Source organism: Dipodomys ordii, unplaced genomic scaffold (assembly GCF_000151885.1).
Source record: "Dipodomys ordii isolate 6190 unplaced genomic scaffold, Dord_2.0 Scaffold5, whole genome shotgun sequence".
Classification (NCBI taxonomy): domain Eukaryota; kingdom Metazoa; phylum Chordata; class Mammalia; order Rodentia; family Heteromyidae; genus Dipodomys; species Dipodomys ordii.
Window position 1 is genome coordinate 24,379,881 of NW_012267221.1, and position 19,238 is coordinate 24,399,118.

Sequence of the window (19,238 nt, forward strand, 5' to 3'; positions counted from 1 at the left end):
AAAACAAACCAGGGATTCTGTTAAATTTGTAAACTTAAGGCTCAGGTGTAGCTCAGTAGTATAGAACTACCTAAGAAACCTTTCCCCAACTCTTAGTTCAACATATGTCTTTTGATATTATTTGCATTTTAGTGGTGATTCTGAAAATTTTCTATTTCTTGTTTACTGTTTCCTCTCTGTCCAAATCAAAGGCTTTATATTTTTAGATAGATGGAACTTTCCAAGAAAGTTGCAAAACTGGGTCTTTCTTGAAAAAAAATAACAGAAAACAAAAAACAAAATAGCAGTTAGCCAGGTGCTACTCAGGAGGCTGAGATCTGAGGATCATGGTTCAAAACCATCCCTGGCAGGAAAGTCTGTGAGACTTTTACCTCCATTTTACCACCAAAAATGTGAAAGTAAGCTCTGGCTCCAGTGACAGAGCACCAGCTTTAAGCAGAAAAGCTAAGAAATAGAGACAAGGCCCTAAGTTCAAGCCCCAGTATTGGCACCAAAAAACAAGTAACAACAAAAACCAGCAATGACAAACACAAGAAAAAACCTTGGTTTTTCAGGCAAACTTCTTCTACATGCCATTTTTTTTAAAGATCCAGTTTCATTTACCAAAGGGTTCATTCCCCAGGAAAGCATAGCAAGGCTGAAGGGAGATGTGAGGAGGCTAAATCCTTATGTAAACATAAATTATCACCATAACGATAACTACAGAAAATCACAGGATTGATAAATGAGAGTGTATGGAAGTAGACAAGCCCTTCTTTGCCCACCTCCCAGGGCTCTGGCCGGTCCTGGAGCAGAGCTTAGGCTCCACTTCTACTCATCCTTGCTGATTCAGTTCAATGAGCCGGCCTGCAAACACAGCCAGGGTTCCAATGAGACAGACGAGCATGAAGACTCCAAGGAGAATGTGGTCCATTACCATTGCGACATACTTCCACTCCTCAGAGGCCTGGGAGAGAGGAGAGAGTGACACAGAGTTCCCTCTAAAGCAGGTATAGGACTCAAAGCGTTCATGCCACCCATCTTCCATGGGCCATTCAGTCTGTACACCTCAAAGCTTTCAACATCCCTGACCTGGCATATGATCTCTAACCTAATCGGTTAGTAAGGTGGCGTACAGATGATCACCAGGAACATCTCATGTCAGTAGTTAAGGGTTGAATGCCAACCTACCCATGGAGCCAAACCCATCCATCCATCCACACACATGCATTTGATCGCTGAAAACTAGAAGCAAGTATTGCGAACACAAAGCTTACATTATTGGACTCTTGGTCTGACTTCATGGTCTCTGCGATGTATTTGACACCTTCAATGGCACTTTTCACCTCAGGGTGTTTGATCAGTGGAGAATGGAAGCCCATAGGTGGAGGCCCAGGCTTCCCAGAAATGTCAGAAATATCGATGTCTTCGGTGAAAATTTTTTTCTCTTGTTTGTCTCTCGATGGTCTTTTCATTGTGGAGAAAAACATGACATTCGGGATAGTGTCGATAAAAACCTAACAAAAGGCAGAAATGATATGAGAATTATTGTCAATACATGCAAGTATCAAACTCAGTCTTTGAATTAGCAGTGTGGTCCTGGGCAAATAAAATCCTTCATACACATTCCATGGCCCTGTCCAGTTACTGTGGTAGTGATGATTCTGTAATGCAAGAAGTCCACCATTGGAGGGAGCCTGTGTGCAGTCACCCATTCCACAAGGTCCTGACAATGTATTCTCACAGAATTCTGTATCTAGGGGATGGAGGCCCTTCTGCCTCTTCAAACATATAAACTTTCACCCCACAAAGTAGCTAGACAAACTTTTCTGTTTCTTGTTCCTGAAGAAACAGCAGCAGAAGTATTTCTAGAAGGCATCCTACATTCTTCATATAACAAGGATTGATAATCTCTTCTAAAGACAGTAGTTGCTTTTCAAATTCCTGACATGAAGAGCCTACACTTTTATACCTTTGAAGTTTTAACAAACTGGCTTATTTTGGGCAGCAGATGAAGCTCAATAGTAGAACACTTGCCTATCATGTGCTAAGTCCTGGGTTCAAACCTTAACACTACCAAAAACATTTTTAAGAACTTATTTGAAATGTTAACACTTGTTTTTCAGTCCAATAATGTAAATATTTGAGACACAATTCCTCACTTTTGACATTCTTTCCTTAAGCTCCTCCTCTGCCTCTAGTCTTACTCAGTTCTTGATAGATGATTTTACCAGCTACAATAAACTAGTCCATTCATAAATTGGAAGACACAATCAGAAACCTTAAGCATGTCACAGGGTGTGTGTGTGTGTGTGTGTGTGTGTGTGTGTGTGTGTGTGTGAGAGAGAGAGAGAGAGAGAGAGAGAGGTATTTCTCTTGAATTAAAGGGATTTTGTAAACTTGAATTTGGAGTGGGTTGGTTGGTTCTATTTTTCTTCTCCCTCTGGGAAGGGTACATGGATTGTCTCTACAGAGAAGTCAAGGAAATGCCCCAATTTTTGGCAGCTCAGAAAGGACTTGTAGTTCTAAATATGCGCAGGTGTTGGCAAGAAGCCCCCTAGTGAGGGGGAGAGGAACCCCATGAGTGTCTCCCTGGGTGAAGTTGGCGCTCACCTTCCGCACCCACTCGGGCATGATGTGGGTGCTGGGAGAGCGGTGGTGTGTGTTGATGACAATGACGGTGATGATGATGGACGCGATGACGAACACCATGGTGAACAACATGTATTTCCCAATCAAGGGCACGGCACTGGAGGTGGAGGGGATAAGCTCCACAATGACCAGGAGGAACACAGTCAAGGACAGTAAGACGGAGATACTCAGCGTCATCTTCTCCCCTAGGAAGACAACAAAGAGAAATACAACGAACCCATCCACAAGGGGCTGACTTCTCCCCCATCCTACAGCCCCAGGGCCTCCGAACATGACTGTGTAAGGGCCTTTAAAGAGATCATTAAAGTAGAATGAGGTCAACTCAATATGGCAGGTGTTCTTATAAGGGGAGCTGGACGTGCATGTGAGGTCACAGGGAGACAATGGGTATCTGCAAGCCTAGGAGTGAGGCCTCAGATGAGGCCAATTCCACCAACACCTAAATCCCAGCGTTCCAGCCCCCAGACTGTGGGAAAAATAGATTCCTGTTGTTTAAACCATCCAGTGTATGGTACTTTGTACTGCAGCCCTGGCAAACTCTAGACATACCATAGACACCCAAGAGTCAAGGACTGTGATCAGCATATTTGCAAATGATTGTTCTGGGGGCATTTTTCCCCCCTGGAGAGTTTCCTCTGTGACTGCCGCACTCTAACTCTAGTGACCATGACAAGTGGTGAGCATTTCCATTAGAGGTTGCCAAGAAGCAGGTAGTGACTTATGTCAGGCCCTCACATTTTGTTTCTTTGTGGAGGTCAGGGAACCGAGAAGGGCTCTTGGCAAGCTGGACCCAGACTGGCAGCTTTCTTTTTGTCTTTTTTCTTTTCTCTGGCAGCAGAAGGAACATCAAAAAACTAAACTGTAGTCTGATCTGTTACCCAGCAAATAGGTGGGCAGCCAGAAGTCTCTGTATAGTTCTCTCAGCGAGGTTGTAAGCTGCAAGACAAGGAAAAGGACCACACCTGCAAGGTACTGGTGGTGTCTCTATATATCCTCAGTGACCTGATCTCCCTGCTCCCTTCCGCTCACTTCCATCTAAGAAGCCATCATTTCACTCCTGGAGATGTTTTGTTTTTCATATTAGCAGAGTAGAGATTTCCTTCCCCTATCCCTTTTGCCTTTCAAGCTTTGAGTCTCAGAAGTCCTGGTCAGGCAAATGTGGCATCAGGAAGGTCAAGGATAAGTGGCCTTGGCTTCTCTTCATGGCATCTGGCCACTTCAAAAGCAGTAGAGGACCTGTGGGAAGGACTGTCCTTGTGATCGTCTCGCTGCTGGTTTTTCTGGAAAACCCTAGTAGTGCCCTGCCAGCATTCCAATGCTGGATGCTTCCAGTAGGCCCTCTGCCTCTATGGATTCTGCATCTAGAAAGCCAAACAAGCTTGGATAAAAAAATATGTAGGAAAATATAGGCTTGAGGTTTAGTTCAGTGGTAGCATACTTACCTCACAAGTACAAAGACGTGGGTTTGATCCTCAGCATGCAAAAATACAAACAAAAAAGTTGCAACTATATTGAACATGTAGACTTTATTCTTGTCACTATTGCCTAACAGTGTAGTATAATAGAGACCTCACATTGTATTTGGTTTTATAAGTAACCTAGGAATGATTTAAAGTATATGAAAGAACATATATAGGTTATTGCAAATACTCTGTGTGTGTGTGTGTGTGCATGCTTGCTCATGTGCGCCAGTCCTGAGGCTTGAACTCAGGTACTATCCCTTTGCTTTTTTGCTCAAGGTTGGTACTCTACCAGCTTGAGCCACAGCTCCACTTTTGACTTTTTGGTGGTTTGTTGCAAATAAGAATCTCATGGGCTTTTATACCTGGGCTGGATCTGAACTGCAATCCTTAGATCTCAGTCTTCTGGATCGCTAAGATTATGGGCATGAGCCACCAGTGCCCAGCTTACTATGCCATTTTATATCAAAGACATGAGCAAACATGGATTTAGGTTACTACAAGATTCCTGGAACCAATCCCCTATGAAGACTGAAGGACCCATATAAACACAGAGGACAGAATAGATGGAAGCAAGAACTGGTTTGTTTTTTTCTGGTGAGCAGGACAGCCTTCAAAACTGAAAAAGAGGGGCTGGGAAGGTGGCTCAATGGTAGAGCGATTGCCTTGTATGCATGAGGCCCTGGGTTCGATTCCTCAGCACCACATAAGCAGAAAAAGCTGGAAGTGGCACTGTGGCTTTCGTGGTAGCACGCTTCATCCTTGAGCTGAAGAGCTAAGGGACAGCGTCCAGGCCCAGAGTTCAGGCCCCATGAGTGACAAAAAAAAAATGAAAAAAGAAAAACTGAAAAAGAAATCTGAATTTGAAAGATAAAATAGTTTTCAGGTTACATATAATTTGATTAATAACAAGAGTAACAGTAGCTAGCATTTACTAAGCTTAGTATAGTTCATTGTCCTAAATATTTTTCAAGTAGACATTATTTAGTATTTATAGACATTAATTTGTTTCTGTATTGCCCGGCAGTGTTTTCTCAATTTACTTTCTGGAGCTTTGTTTGGTTAGGAGGTTGAAAAGATATTTACTCGTACTCATTTGTTTAAAATGGCTACAGGCTGAGGTGGGTGATCCCGAGTTCCTATTCAGCTTGGCAACACAAACTCAATAAAAAAATAAACTTGAAAAATTAAAAAGTTAAAATGAGTACAGCACTTCCTCCAGTAGGTGGAGCACTTGCCACCTTTTCTGTACTGAGCTGTCTGCTCCATCTTTTCTATTTTTTTCTACTCTTAACTATGAACTGTTCATGAGCAGGGACTTGTTCACAGATGTATGTGTGTGTCCTTTTGCCTTTTTGTCTGATTGCTGGGGTCTGATGAAATTATATCACAGATGTGATTATTCAGTAAGTGGTAAGTAAGTTGTCCAGGCTGATACGTGAGAAAGAATTGCCTCTTGGGAAGTCAGTCTCCTGTATAAGATGCTGCCATCTGGAAAGCAGCTATGCAGAAGCTACTGAAATGGTGCGTAATGAGTGAAGGAGCAAGACCTAGAGTAGTTGGTATACTGAATGACATCACAGGGGATATCTTTGTCACACCCAGCCACATGGTTGTGTGTGAAGGAAGCACATGGTTGGTGTTGAACAGAAGTATTTGTGTGTATGTATGTGCCAGTACTGAGACTTGAACATAAGCCTCATGTTCTCCCTTAGTTTTTCACTTAAGGCTGGTACTCTACCACTTAGGCCACACCTCCACTTCTAGCTTTTTTGGTGGTTAGCTGGACATAAGAATCTCTTGTTTGCCCAGGATGGCTTTGAACCTCATTCCTCAGATCTCAGCCTCCTGGGTCGCTAGGATTACAGGTATGAGCTACTGGTACCTGGCTGAGCGAACATATTGATGAACATCTTCCTTTAACTCGACTAAGCTAGGGATGTGCTCCTTTGTGATTATGCCCATCTCTCTTTGCTCTGGACATCTGCCCAGCTGTGCACGCTCTCCACAATCACTTTCCACTCCACCTGGCTGCCCGGCACGTGTGTCCTCTCAGTGACGGTGACTTGTGTCTCTGTACCTCTGTTTGTTAGCACATGATTATTTCTGGCTTTTCCTAAAATAGCAGCATATGCTCCATCAGCAGCTGCTGCCATGGCAACTGCACCCACCTGAGTCTGTGGGCAGGTAGAACACCAGACTGGTTAGGAAGGAGAAGAGCAGGCAGGGAATGATGACGTTGACAATGAAGTAGAGAGGCAGGCGCTGCATGACGAAGTGGTAGGTGATGTCTAGGTATGGGGTGGTGGGGCAGCAGGAATAGAACACCCAGTGCTTCCAGCCCCGGGCCTCCTTGATCACCCATTCTCCACTCTCCATGAAGTTGCTCAGATCTGGCTGGTCACTTTCCTGAGAAAGGAAAAGATGCTTAGAGACCCCCCCCCCCAACAGCATGCTGGGGAAGGCAGGGATCTGTAAGCAGCAGCAGAAGTGACCTCCAGAGGCAACAGCCTCTAGGTCTGAGGGCCATGTACCCAGGACCGGTGTTGGGCCACTTTTGCTAGGGTCTTAGATTGCTTTCCTAAAGCATAAGGGGGGTTGGATTTGTGGAATTCTTCTATTTAGTTCTGGGAACTTTGAAATATGGGTGCCTTATTCTCCTGCTCCTTGCTCTCCCCTATGATGGAGGAAGTCAGAATTCTTGAGGCAGTGTTAGGCACAGAGAATCCATTTAAGCCTATTAGTTCTCAAGAGCCTTCTCCAATAATTGCTAACCCTCCAACTAGATGACTCACTACTTCTAATTGGTACTGAGAGCCTGTGAATACCCAAGGGCAGAGTGGGAAACTTGGATCACACTTTTCTTGAACCCAGGATCCTCATAAGTGGTTATGACCTACCGGGTTGATTGTCACCACAGAGCCATCATAGGACCAGGTGCCCAGCTTCATGCTGCAGTTCTGCTCATCAAAAGGAAAGTGGGTGACAATGATCTCACAGTAGCTTTTAAAGATGGCTGGAGGTGTCCACGTGATATGGCCTGTGTAGTCCAGCAGCACTTTGGTGAACTTGACAATGGCAAAGTCACCATTTGCACTACAATTGGGATAAGAGAAGAAAATGGCTCCAAGTGACAGATGAGCCTCCCATTCTGCTTGGAGATGTTAATAGGAGACAGCTGCTAATTATTCAGGTGCTAATTATGGAAGCTTTCTCTGGGGATGGTTGCTTTTTCATCTATGGAAAGTTGCCCAGATTTGTCTTATAACAAGAATCATTGGACTACTTGTTAAAAAAAAATACCTTCCTGAGCATTAGGAAGCCTTGAGTCAGAATATCTGGGGAAGAAATTGAGATGCTACAGGTTTAAGGAAACAAGGGTCTATGCATCTCAGGTTTTCCCAGTCCTCTGTGGTATTTGTGATGTTAATTTCCATCTACCCCTTACCAATAAACTTTGAGAATTAACTGGGAAACCTAGAAATGTTAAATAAACCCTCCATTGTTTCCTTACTATGACACACAAGCTAGGAAATGGATCTATTGCTCTGTGTGTGTGTGTGTGTGTGTGTGTGTGTGTGTGTATTATGTGTGTGTGTGCATGCTCATGCATTTGCGTGCGTGTGCATGCATGCATGTACCAACCCTAGGACTTGAACTCAGGGCCTAGGTGCTATGCTTAAGCATCTTTTATTCAAGGTTAGCACTCTACCACTTCAGTCATAACTCTATTTCTGATTTTTGGCGGTTAACTGGAGATAAGAGATTCACAGACTTTCCTGCCTCAGCTGACGTTAGACCGAGATCATCAGATCTCAGCATTCTGAGTAGCTGGGATTACAGGTGTGAGCCACCATCACCCAGCTTTATTGCCGTTTTTTGTTTGTTTTTGCCAGTCCTGGGCTTGAACTTAGGGTCTGGGCACTGTCCCTGAGCTTCTTTTGCTCAAGGCTAGTATTCTACCACTTGAGCTACAGGACCACTTCCAGCTTTTTCTGTTTATGTGGTACTGAGGAATTGAATTTAGGGCTTCATGCATGCTAGGCAAGCACTCTGCCACTAAGCCATATTCCCAGCCCTGCTTTATTGCCTTTTTAAGAACCATTTAGAGCTGGGCATGGTGATACATGTCTGTAATCCCAGAATAAGGTAAGAGGATAGTGAGTTCAAGGATAGCCTAGGCTACACTGTAAAACATCCAGGCCAGCCAGGTACTCGTGGCCTACACCTGTAATCTTAGCTACTCAGAAGGCTGAGATCTGAGCATCTTGGTTCTAGACCAACCAGAGCAGGGAAGTCTGTGAGACTCTTTTCTCCAATTAAGCACTAAAAAAGCTGGAAGTGGAACTGTAGCTCAAGTGGTAGAGTGCCAGCCAAGAGTTCAAGCCCCAGGACTGGTGTGTGTGTGTGTGTGTGTGTGTGTGTGTGTGTGCACGCACGTGGGTGCACATGCACGCGTGCACACACACACACACACACTCACGCCCCTCCAGGCCAGTATAAGGCTTCTGACTAGAAAGGATGCTCTTTGAAATTTATATTCCCTGACAAATGAAAGGTGTATGATCATGAGCATGTCATTAAATCAAGTGCCTTAGATCCCATTCTAATTTCATAACATGCCTTCTGTCACAGGGCCCAGAAGATGGGCAAGGCGGGCATCCGGGCATCAGTATCGGATGACGTTCAGGATGTGATGAGTCAGAACTCTGGGTTTAGATCCATTTGGTAGGGAGGAAATATAATTCCAAGGAACTCAGGGATAGGAAGTTTGGGTACCTTGGAGGGTTGCCACATACTCCTCAGGAGTTCTCAGGAATTAAATGTCCCCCACCCACAGCCCTGATTCAATTTGGCTCCGATAATTGTTTCTATTCATAACATGAGACACCATATGGCAGCTCTCGCCTGTCAATGTGGCTTTGGTTTTTAGGGGTTATTTAATGTTAACAGTGGTGAGAGGCATGCAGATTCCCCCTTCTTCCCCCCGCCCTTGCCCAGGACACTTGTCTCCACCTGCCTCCACCAGAAATCCCTCCTGCCCGGGGCTTTGCTCACTTGTTGTAGAGAACGAAGTCTGGCCGCCAGATCTTTTCTGAGGGAATGTGAATTTTTTTCACACCACCGTAGTCATCTGGATTCCATTTTAGATTGTAATCCACCCATTGCTAGAAACAAAGACACGCAGCTAATTATAAAGCCAAAAACATTTTTCAAAAAAATCTAAGGGGATCAAGAGCCCCTGTGGACATGGTAATTCAGCTACTGGTAGAAATTGTGCTTCAGAAAGGAATTTTTTTTAGAAAGGAATTTTTGATTCATAATTCAATGTCCGCTTTTGTAAATAGTAACAGCAAACCTATAGTGTTGGTTATGCTTAGTTACCATTGTAAGCTCTTCATTATCTCTTGTAGTCCTCATTATAATCCTTAGAGATAAAAATGACTACTGAGTTGGGCAAGGTGGCTTTCACCTAGAATTCTAGGTGCTCTGGGGGTAGAGATTGGGGAGGATTGAGATTCAAGGCCAGACTGGGCAAAAGCTCAAAAGACTCTCTCTCAAAAACATGCCAGGTACAGACGCATAGTACATGCCTGTAGTCCCAGCCACTTGGGAGGCAGAGGCAAGAGGATTGGAGCCTGAGCCAATGTAAGCAAAAGTACAAGACCCTATCTGAGGGGCTGGGAAGGTGGCTCAGTGGTAGAGTGCTTGCTTTGCATGCCTGAGGCCCTGGGTTCGGTTCCTCAGCACCACATACGCAAAAAGAAAAAAGCTGGAAGTGGCACTGTGGCTCAAGTGGTAGAGTGCTAGCCTTGAGTGAAAAAGCTCAGGGACAGCACTCCGGCCTGAGTTCAAGCCCCAAGACTGATGAGAAGGGCTGGGAAGTTGGCTCAGTGGTAGAGCGCTTGCCTTGCATGCCTGAGGCCCTGGGTTCGATTCCTCAGCACCACATAAAAAAGCCAGAAGTGGTGCTGTGGCTCAAGTGGTAGAGCGCTAGCCTTGAGCTGAAGAGCTGAGGGACAGCGCCCAGGCCCAGAGTTCAGGCCCCACGACCGGACCCAAAAAAAAAAAAAAAAGACCCTATCTGAAAAATATAGCAAAAAAGGGGAGGGACATGGCTCAAATGGAACAAGCACTTCAGGCACAGGCCCTGAGCACAAACCCCAATATTGCCAAAAATTAGACAAAAGGAGTGATAATTGACCTTGTGTACAGATGAAGGAACAAGGTCACACTCCAGTGCCACACCAGCTGGGAGGTGGCAGATCTACCAGGCCACATATGACACCCTCAGGTCAGAACAACCCTAGTGTGGACACTTGGCTCATGCACTAATATAAATCTTAAATGTATTACATATTTTCCTACATTATAAAATGCTGCAAATTTGGTGCTAATCTATACTTCAACATATGACCATATTGAAATTAGGGTCTTTTCAGAGAAATTAAGTTAAAACAAGAACATTAAGGTAGGTCCTAATCCAACATGACTGGTGTCCTTATAAAAACAATGATGAGCCAGGTGCTGGAGGCTCACGCCTATAATCCTAGCTGCTCAGGAGGCTGAGATCTGAGGATCACAGTTCAAAGACAGTCCAGGCAGGAAACTCCATGAGACTCTTATCTCCAATAAACCACTAGAAAACCAGAAGTGGTGCTGTGGCTCAAACAGTAGAGCGCTCGCTTTGAGTTGAAGAGCACAGGGACAGCGCCCAAGCCCAGAGTTCAAGCCCCACAACCGACTAAAAAAAAAACAGAAACAAAAACAACAACAACAACAACAAACAATGATTAGTGATACTTTTGTTGAAGCTACCAGTGGTTGCCTTAGCAAAGCAATATGCACAAGAAGCTCAATGTAATAAAAACAAAACAAAAACCAGACAAGATCTATATTCCCATGTATATGGGAATATGTGCATATATACATATATATGTGTATATATACACATATACATATACATGTGTCTTATACACATATATGCTCCCATATATGTGTATATGTGTTTATATATGGAAGTATATATGTGTGTGTATATATATATATATATATATGGAGTATATGGGATATGTATATATATAGTATATATATATATCTATATATACAGAGAGAGATATGAGATCTATACTCTATATATCTCTTATTCTGTTACCTAAATGAATGTCATCAGGGTCCAGGTTTGATTTCAGGGTGAATCAAAACATTGGTGCAATTACCTCACTGAATTACCTGTTTCAGACGCACATTGGTTGTCACAATCTGATTTACTTCATCCTGAAAACAAGACAAGGTCCGCTCTGTAAAAGGTGGAGCACAGAGATGAAGGCAGAATCCCCTGGTAGGATTGGGGGGGGGGGAGGTGTGCCTTGGGAGCCCCAGGCCTTTGTCTTACCACGCTGATGAGCTGTATCAGCTGCAGGCCCACGGTGACCTCCACAGCCTGGCGGTGGTCCTCCACTGGCCGTACCACACTGCTATAGTCTTTAAATAGCTTTGCCACCAGACGGGTCTCATGTTCAGAGCTCAGGACGAGGCCAGCTGGACAGCAAATGATATATACTCTGTCAGACTCTGCCCCTCCACCAACCCCAGCACCAAGACTGAAGGCACGCAGGGCCTCTGGGGAGGGCTGTCTTGTGTTGCCTTATTGCTTGAGGTCCCTTTCCAAGCACAGTTGCTTGGCTGCTTCCTTTCCAGGCTGCAGTGGGGGTGAACTATACCAGATTATCACAACATTTGTCCTTTAGACAGGTGACATTCTTTAATACAGCCCCCGGCTACAAGTGTGCCAAGATCATGCACATGAGAAAGATCCATTAAAAAGCCAGCATCTGTGTTCCAGAGTGTGGTCATGGTGGTAATGGACTCTTGAACTGGCTGGACTCATCTCATGACACTGTGAACAGGGAAAACAGGTTGCTGGCTCACTGCTCTTAGGATGGCCTTGTTAACACAACAGAAAATAAAACGCTGGTGGGGTGTAAGAAGCTGGATCCTAGCTTTGTACCATGATCCTCAGATCTCAGCCTCCTGATCAACTAGGATTACAGGCACGAGCCACCAGCATCTGGTGATTTTGCTCATTTTTAAATGAGGGGTTTTTTTATTATGATATATGTGCATAAGTGAATATCTATGTGTCTGCAAGTATATATAGGGGAATTGATTCATTTGTCTGATATTTATCAATCAAAATTATTTCCTTTTTGATATACTCCAGATTATTGACTTTTTCCTTTATGATTGTTTTAATGTCTACACACACACACACACACACACACACACACTTCTTCAAACTTACAAAGCTATTTTTATGCTTGCTTTAAAAAAATGTAATTTCAGCTTTTTACTGTCTCTAACCCCCTATTGTGTTAAATTCCCTTTATGCTACAATGTCCATAATGAGTGCACTTTTAATTGCTGTAAAATATTGAATTGTGTGCAAAAGAAAAAAAGAAGCTGGATCCTCATCTGTTGCTGATAGAAATATAAAGGGGCAGTCCTTCAACAAGATAAGCTGTTCCCAGTAATTGACCCAGCAATTCCACCCTCAGGTGCACACCTGAATGAAGAACAGCACTATTTAAAATAATCAGAAGGTGGAGACAAAAGTGACTTAGCAGACAAGCAGAAAAGGTCAAAGCTATGTACATATGACCATATAAGAAGATGCTAAGCAAAATGAACCCTAAGTGAGGGACATAAGAGGTTTGATCTTTGTTGCTGTTCTTCTTAATGTACTTACAATATACTATGTGATTTTTTTGTTTCTTTTGTATGTTGTTCTCCTATGGTATAACCCCTGTTTTCACTGTATTTGATTCTGGTCCTGCATCTTGTATATACATTTTTCTAATTTGGGGAGGGGAAGGGAAATAACAAAATGCTGAAATAAGGATATGGGATGACCCATTGTAACAATGAGATGTACAAGACACTATGTTGAAAATGAACTTTACAATTTTTTTTGTGGGGGGAGGGAAGAGCTGGGGAGGTGGAGAGGAAAGGGATGGTAGAGGAAAAGCAAAGGAGGAGGCAACAATGCTTGATAAGAAATGTACTCATTACCTTGCTCATGTAACTGTAACCCCTCTGTACAATATCTTTACAATAAAAAAATAAAAAACCTATCTCAGAGTTTTCTTGAAATAAAAAGTATGTCCTTTTTTTTAAAAAAAATGCCTAGCAGCAAATAAGTGTATGAATAAATTATGGTGTTTCCAAACAATGCAATATTGCTCAGCATAAGAAAGAATAAAGCACTGATACATGCCCTGACATTCGCAGACCTTGAAAACATAATAATGAAAAGCAACAAGCATACAGAGCGCATGGTGCTAACTCCATTTATATGAGACACTGAACAGATAAACCCATAGAGAAAGGAAGAGTGGTTGCTAGGGATGGGGGGTGGGGGTGAGAGGAAGGCAGGCTACCCAGGCCTTCCTTCTGGGATGAAGACAATGGTCATAGTCACTTAGCACAGCAAATCTACTTAATGCCACTAAACTGTAACCCTGAAATGATCAAAACAGAATATTTTATATAATGTGCATGTGTGTGCACATGCATGCACAGGAACGTGCAGATACATTCCAGTAGTGGTGTTTGAATTCAAGGTCTAGACATTGTCCCAGAGCTGTTTTCTCAAGGCTAGCACTCTATCACTTGAGCTGCAGCACCTCTTCTAGCTTTTTGATGGTTAATTGGAGATAAGAGTCTTGTGGACTTTATAGGCTGGCTTTAAGCCATGATCTGTAGATCTCAACCTCCTGTGTAGCTAGGGTTACAGGAATGAGCCACCAGTGCCCAGCTTGTAATAAGCATTTTACTGCACGTATCTATCAGTAGTGATTTGTGGTAAAATGCCCATTACATATAATTTACCATTTTAATCATGTTAAAGCTCACCATTAGAAGGTGAAACTCGAGTTTTGTTGACCTGGGTTTGAAGCTCCTGTTCAGAGCATGAGAAACTCCAACAGCTCTTCAGGATACAGAGTGGTACCATCAAATATTCTCCATACAGCCCTTTTCTGTTCAGCATGTATTGGGTCAGAGGATAGAAACCATCCTGTGGTTCCCATCCCAGCCCCAACATGTGCCAACCCTCTGATGCTGGTGAGACTAGCAGATGTTCTCAACTCACGGGATATAGGCCTGGCTCAAGGTCATACAGCCAGAAGGGCAGAGCTTGGATTCTCATGTTGTGTGCTGCTCCTGCACCAGCTCTTAATTTCACCTGTGTGGCATGGGCTGGCCTGGAACCTCACAACTATACATACCCTTATTCCTAGGAGAAAAATCTGTCCCAAATTCCAAGAAGTGCCTTATGAAGGCTCTGTGTAATTCAAGCCTGGCAGGGATTGAGGTCTGCCTGTTTGGAGTAGTAGACAAATGATCCCAGGAAGCTGACACATGATCCATTTGTTCTGACCCATGTAACCAGATCTCTCCTTTCCGCAGGGCATTGCTGAGACCGCCATAATTCTCTGTGGGCCAAGACAACTCTGAACATTGAACCAGCCAGACACTTTCCTTTTCTGCTCAGTATCTATCACCTTGGAAACAGATGATCATTTATTTCTTTATTATTTTGTCTTTTGGTCTTAAGCTTGGAAGAGTTTGTAAACACATAATTATAAAGTAGAAAGTGATTGTTTTTTTTTTATTAACCAACAAAACCAATAGCTAATCCAACGACTTGTTATGTTCCAGACACTCTTACATGAGCTTTATATAACTAACTCAATCCTCCAAACCGGGTGAGGTAGGGGCTGTTCTTGCCCTTGCTTTACCAATGAGGAAACTGAGAGATTAAGTAACTTTCCTAGGTTCTGCAAGTGGTGGGGCCAGGATTCAATTAGGGTTCCTCACCTACAGTTTTGGATCTGTGTAAAGTAACCAGTGATATAGGTAGTAAACAGATACATTTCTATCCCCTCAAAGTATACCTTTTGGTTACCCCCTCAGGGCCTGAATAAGTATTTATAGTTGTATTAACTTCTTGGATGCTTACACTGATGCTCTGTGATTATTTTTCACCCCTGCTTTATAGATGAGAAAACCGAAGTTTGGATTGCTGAGTGAGCACTCATGGCAGTTCACTTTCTAGTTAAGAGTTTGGGTTCCCAGAGACGGTTTATCTCCTCTCCAAAGACCAAAGAAACATTTCCATTCAGACTTTTTTAATACTGGGATTTGAACTCAGGGCCGTGCACTTGAGAATGCTCTATACTGGAGCCATGCTCCTAGTACTTGGTCCATACCCCAATGTCTTTGCTTTCCATTTGTTTTTCAGATAAAAGTGTCACCCTACCTTTGCCTAGGTAGGCCTCAAACTATGATCCTCTTACTTCTGCCTCATAAATAGCTAGTATTACAAGTATACCAAACCACTTCCAGCTCTATTCAGAGTTTTGAAGCTTTCAAGATAGCTCAAACCTTGTTACTTTTATGGCTCCTTGACTTAGTTCACCTCTTTGTTTCAAGTGTCCCAAGTATTCTGAGACCCAAAGCTTCCAATGATGCTAAAAGGGTCCAAATATGCAGAGGTTAAACATAGGACCTTCCTATTCATTTGATGATCCTTCAAAGACCCAGGCTTTGTACTGAACCACTGGGATAGAGCAATCTTCTTTCTTCTACACTTTGTCCATTCTGGCTGCAGTGGGTTTTCACCAAGAGACTGGGACCTGGAGTTGGTACCTAAGTGCCTTGACTGTTGGTATTGCCCTGTGTTTATTTTGTCCGTTGTGGGACTTGAACTTAGGGCCTGGGCACTGTTCCTGAGCTCTTTTGCTCAAGGCTAGTATCACTTTTAACCATAGCTCTACTTCTGGTTTTCTTAATTGGAGATAAGAGGCTCACAGACTTTCCTATCTGGGCTGACTTTGAGCCACCATCCTCAGATCTCAGCCTCCTGAGTAGTTAGGATTACAGGTGTGAGCTACCAGTGCCCAGTTTGTTCTGTGGTTTTTAATGACAGGAAGAACATACTGAGAAGCAATGAATATATATAAAAAGATACTAGAAAGCAATGAATAAATACTAGAAAGCATAAAAGTTCTTAGGTGAATCTGAGGACCACTGAGGAGAAGGGCAGACCTGGAGGAACTTATCCAAACTGACCATCCTCTCCCACCGTAGCCAATGACCAGGTGCCAGTTCCTTCTATGAAGAATTTCTAAGGGTGACATTGCTCAAGGTGCAGTATATTCAGAAATGTCTTTTGTTAAATAACTCCTTTGTGAAACTACTTAAAGACAGTAATACTATTGCTACTACTAGTATAGTAATAATAACAATAATAATAGGAAAAGGAGGAGGAGGAGAAGGAAGAAGAGGAGGAGGAAGAGGAGGAGGAGGAGGAGGAGGAGGAGGAAGAAGAAGAAGAAGAAGAAGAAGAAGAAGAAGAAGAAGAAGAAGAAGAAGAAGAAGAAGAAGAAGAAGAAGAAGAAGAAGAAGAAGAAGAAGAAGAAGAAGAAGAAGAAGAAAAAGAAGAAGAAGAAGAAAAAGAAGAAGAAGAAGAAGACGAAGAATTATTATTTCCAAGTAGATCTCCATTTCTTAGATTGGTTTCATTGATGTAGAATGAGGCGATAGAAGACTTCCAAAGGCAGAATTGTAAGGTTCAAACTCCAAGTTGGTCTGGAATATTGAACCAATTCTCCATAGGTTCAGTGAATCACAGTAAATGACTTTCATTAAAAGCCAGGATTCAAATAAACAGATAAATCATGTTAAAATCTCCTCTTTTAACAAAATTATATTGTTGATCACTATTTGGATAGTGGTAACATTATTCATTTATTAAATATATGGTGAGCATTTATTGCACGTGAACATTGCTTGAGGAACTTTGAGATATTTGTAAGTGAGCCTGGCACAGGTCTCTATTCCATGGGCATTGACCTGACACTCACATAAGGAATTATAAACATGCTGATGCTGGCAAGGAAGTACTTGGGATTCTGGAAGCGGAAGGAGGGAAAGATTGGAAAGAAAGAGCTACATGAGTAACATGGTGATCATTAGGTATCTCCCAACACAGAAAAAAAGTGGCCTGATTGTGAATGAATGAGAATTTGCCCATAAGGGACTCACTGCAAATAGGGTAATTTAGCCACAATTTCAAAGTGTCCAAATGGCTGGTCCAAACTGGAGAGCTGTAGTTTTTATATGGTATAGGCAGAAGGAAATTTGATATGTGACAAGTCAGTCACCTTGTGTAATTCTTGCCTAAACCCAAAGCTGTGTCACTTGCAACTTGGTTATGTAGGTTGTTTTTTTGACTGTGCATGTAATAAACCAAGTCTCCACATTGCAAATTTTATAAACTAGGTGACCTTGGGAAGGTCAGTTCATATCATTCAACCTGTTTCATTTCAGTAAGAACTTGAGGAAGTTAGACTGATATAGCTCTAAATTTCAGTAAGCCACTTACAGGAATCAACACCAGCAAACTGTAGGTTTGATCAAAACACATAACACATTCTTCTCTTAATAGCTAAACATACATTTGTTGGCTTAACAGGTCTCTTAAGTTGTTTTTATTATTTTTTTCTTAAGTTGTTTTTAAAAGAAGCTTATCACTTAAGAATTGACATCAAGTGTGATATTTCACACACACACACACACACACACACACACACACACACACACACACACACACATCCTACCCCCACATCACACCATACCATCTTGGTTGGGTCAAAGATATAATTGATATGAGTTGAAACTCTGCTATTGAAAAAAATTATTGAAGGTCTGTGTTTGTCAAAGCAATATTAGGGCTATCAGTACGTTCTTTTTCAGTTGGAATGATATAGCTGGTAAACTTTTATATGAAACAATCAGCAAACATCTCCTAGTTCCCTCTTTGGGAAGTTTAGGATAGTGTTTCTGACGCATTCCAGAGCAGCTCACAAGTTAAGAACTGTGAAAGGTTCTGTAGTTTCAACTTAAACCCAACCTACATATAGTAGCATCACTAAAATAAGAAGAAAGTAGGCAGGAATGCATTTATATGAACTTTTTTACCTTCAGAAGTTAAAAAATTATAAAATACTTCATCTGTATGGACTTAGTTACAATTACAAATAGGTTTCTCTTTCCACTACATGCAGTTGTCGATCAATCCTCTTCATTAGCAGAATTCTGGAACAGCAAAAGGCTTTGTCAACTCCATTAATTGTGATTATAAGTTGCTGCTTAAATTCCCTGCAGCAGCTGAAATATGAAGGCAGTTCTAGGGTTCTCTAGTGGTCTGCCAGTGGCCCAGATTCTACAAGTGGCACTAAGGAGCCATGGATAGACCTGGCAGTCCACCTTGGAGCCTTTGACAAGGAAGCTCCCACTTTAACTGGGTAACACAAACTAAAAATCATTATTCAAAAATCCAACCAAGTTATCATCAGGAATAAAACTGGCAAAGGAGCCTCTGCCAGGCTGGGGAAGGCCCTGCTGTCAGAATCCCAGCAAAGATGCCTTGGTTTGAGAGGGTCTCTAGTGCTCCATCTCAAATGGAAGTCCCTGCTATCTACATCACTTACCTGAGCAGAGGCCAAGGAGCAGGAGCAGCGGCCGGGGCTCCATGGGCTGTGGGCGCTGCTGTAGACCTGGAGCTGCACAATGCTTGTTCTGCTCCCTGGCACTGTGGCTAGACACTTGGCTGCTAGAAGGGTTGGAAAGCTAGCTGACGACTCAGTGGAGCTATTGTCTTACACCACCTGTTTGCAGCCATGACAGCTGCACTGCCCACAGCCCAGCAGCCCAGGGAGACGGCAGTGCCTTACCCTGCTGCAGGTGCGGCTCACTTTGCAAGTCGCCATGCTGTCACAAGCTCCATGTGAGCTGCACTCTATTTTAAACATATCACAAGTCATGGGTGTGTGTGTGTGTGTGTGTGTGTAAATAACCACCTCTGTTTTTGTGTAACCCAGGACCTTATCTGTGCACTGATTCAATTAGGATTACTTGGTCTGAGTAGACATCAGCTGTTTGTGTAAGCATCGTAAATCACACATGTCTACATTCTCCAAATGTAAAAATGCATTTGCTCTGGCTCATGGTTGAGCAGGGTGTACCTGGAGCTTCTGTGACCACATGAATTTGAGAAGAGTGTGGTTGGTGTTGAATCTT

General features: G+C 42.9%; 1 protein-coding gene across 1 annotated transcript; it reads right to left on the reverse strand.

Moving 5' to 3' along the window:
* Nucleotides 1-795: 795 nt before the first annotated feature.
* Chrna1 (cholinergic receptor, nicotinic, alpha 1 (muscle)) lies at nucleotides 796-18,713 on the reverse strand. Its single transcript, XM_013028276.1, has 9 exons — nucleotides 18,650-18,713; nucleotides 11,488-11,633; nucleotides 11,325-11,369; nucleotides 9,150-9,259; nucleotides 6,992-7,187; nucleotides 6,263-6,500; nucleotides 2,593-2,816; nucleotides 1,257-1,496; nucleotides 796-946 (listed from the first exon to the last, which is right to left on the reverse strand). The coding sequence occupies exons 1-9, from the start codon at nucleotides 18,690-18,692 to the stop codon at nucleotides 815-817; spliced, it is 1,374 nt and encodes a 457-aa protein (XP_012883730.1). The 5' UTR covers nucleotides 18,693-18,713; the 3' UTR covers nucleotides 796-814.
* Nucleotides 18,714-19,238: the final 525 nt, after the last annotated feature.

Bases quoted from the DNA above. Each gene is read 5' to 3' on its own strand.
- Chrna1 (XM_013028276.1), bottom strand. From the start codon at position 18,692: ATGGAGCCCCGGCCGCTGCTCCTGCTCCTTGGCCTCTGCTCAG. The intron at 7,188-9,149 runs GTGAGCAAAGCC...TCCCAATTGTAG, and splicing joins GACTTCGTTCTCTACAACAA to TGCAAATGGTGACTTTGCCA. The intron at 6,501-6,991 runs GTAGGTCATAAC...TTCCTTTCTCAG, and splicing joins CTGTGGTGACAATCAACCCG to GAAAGTGACCAGCCAGATCT.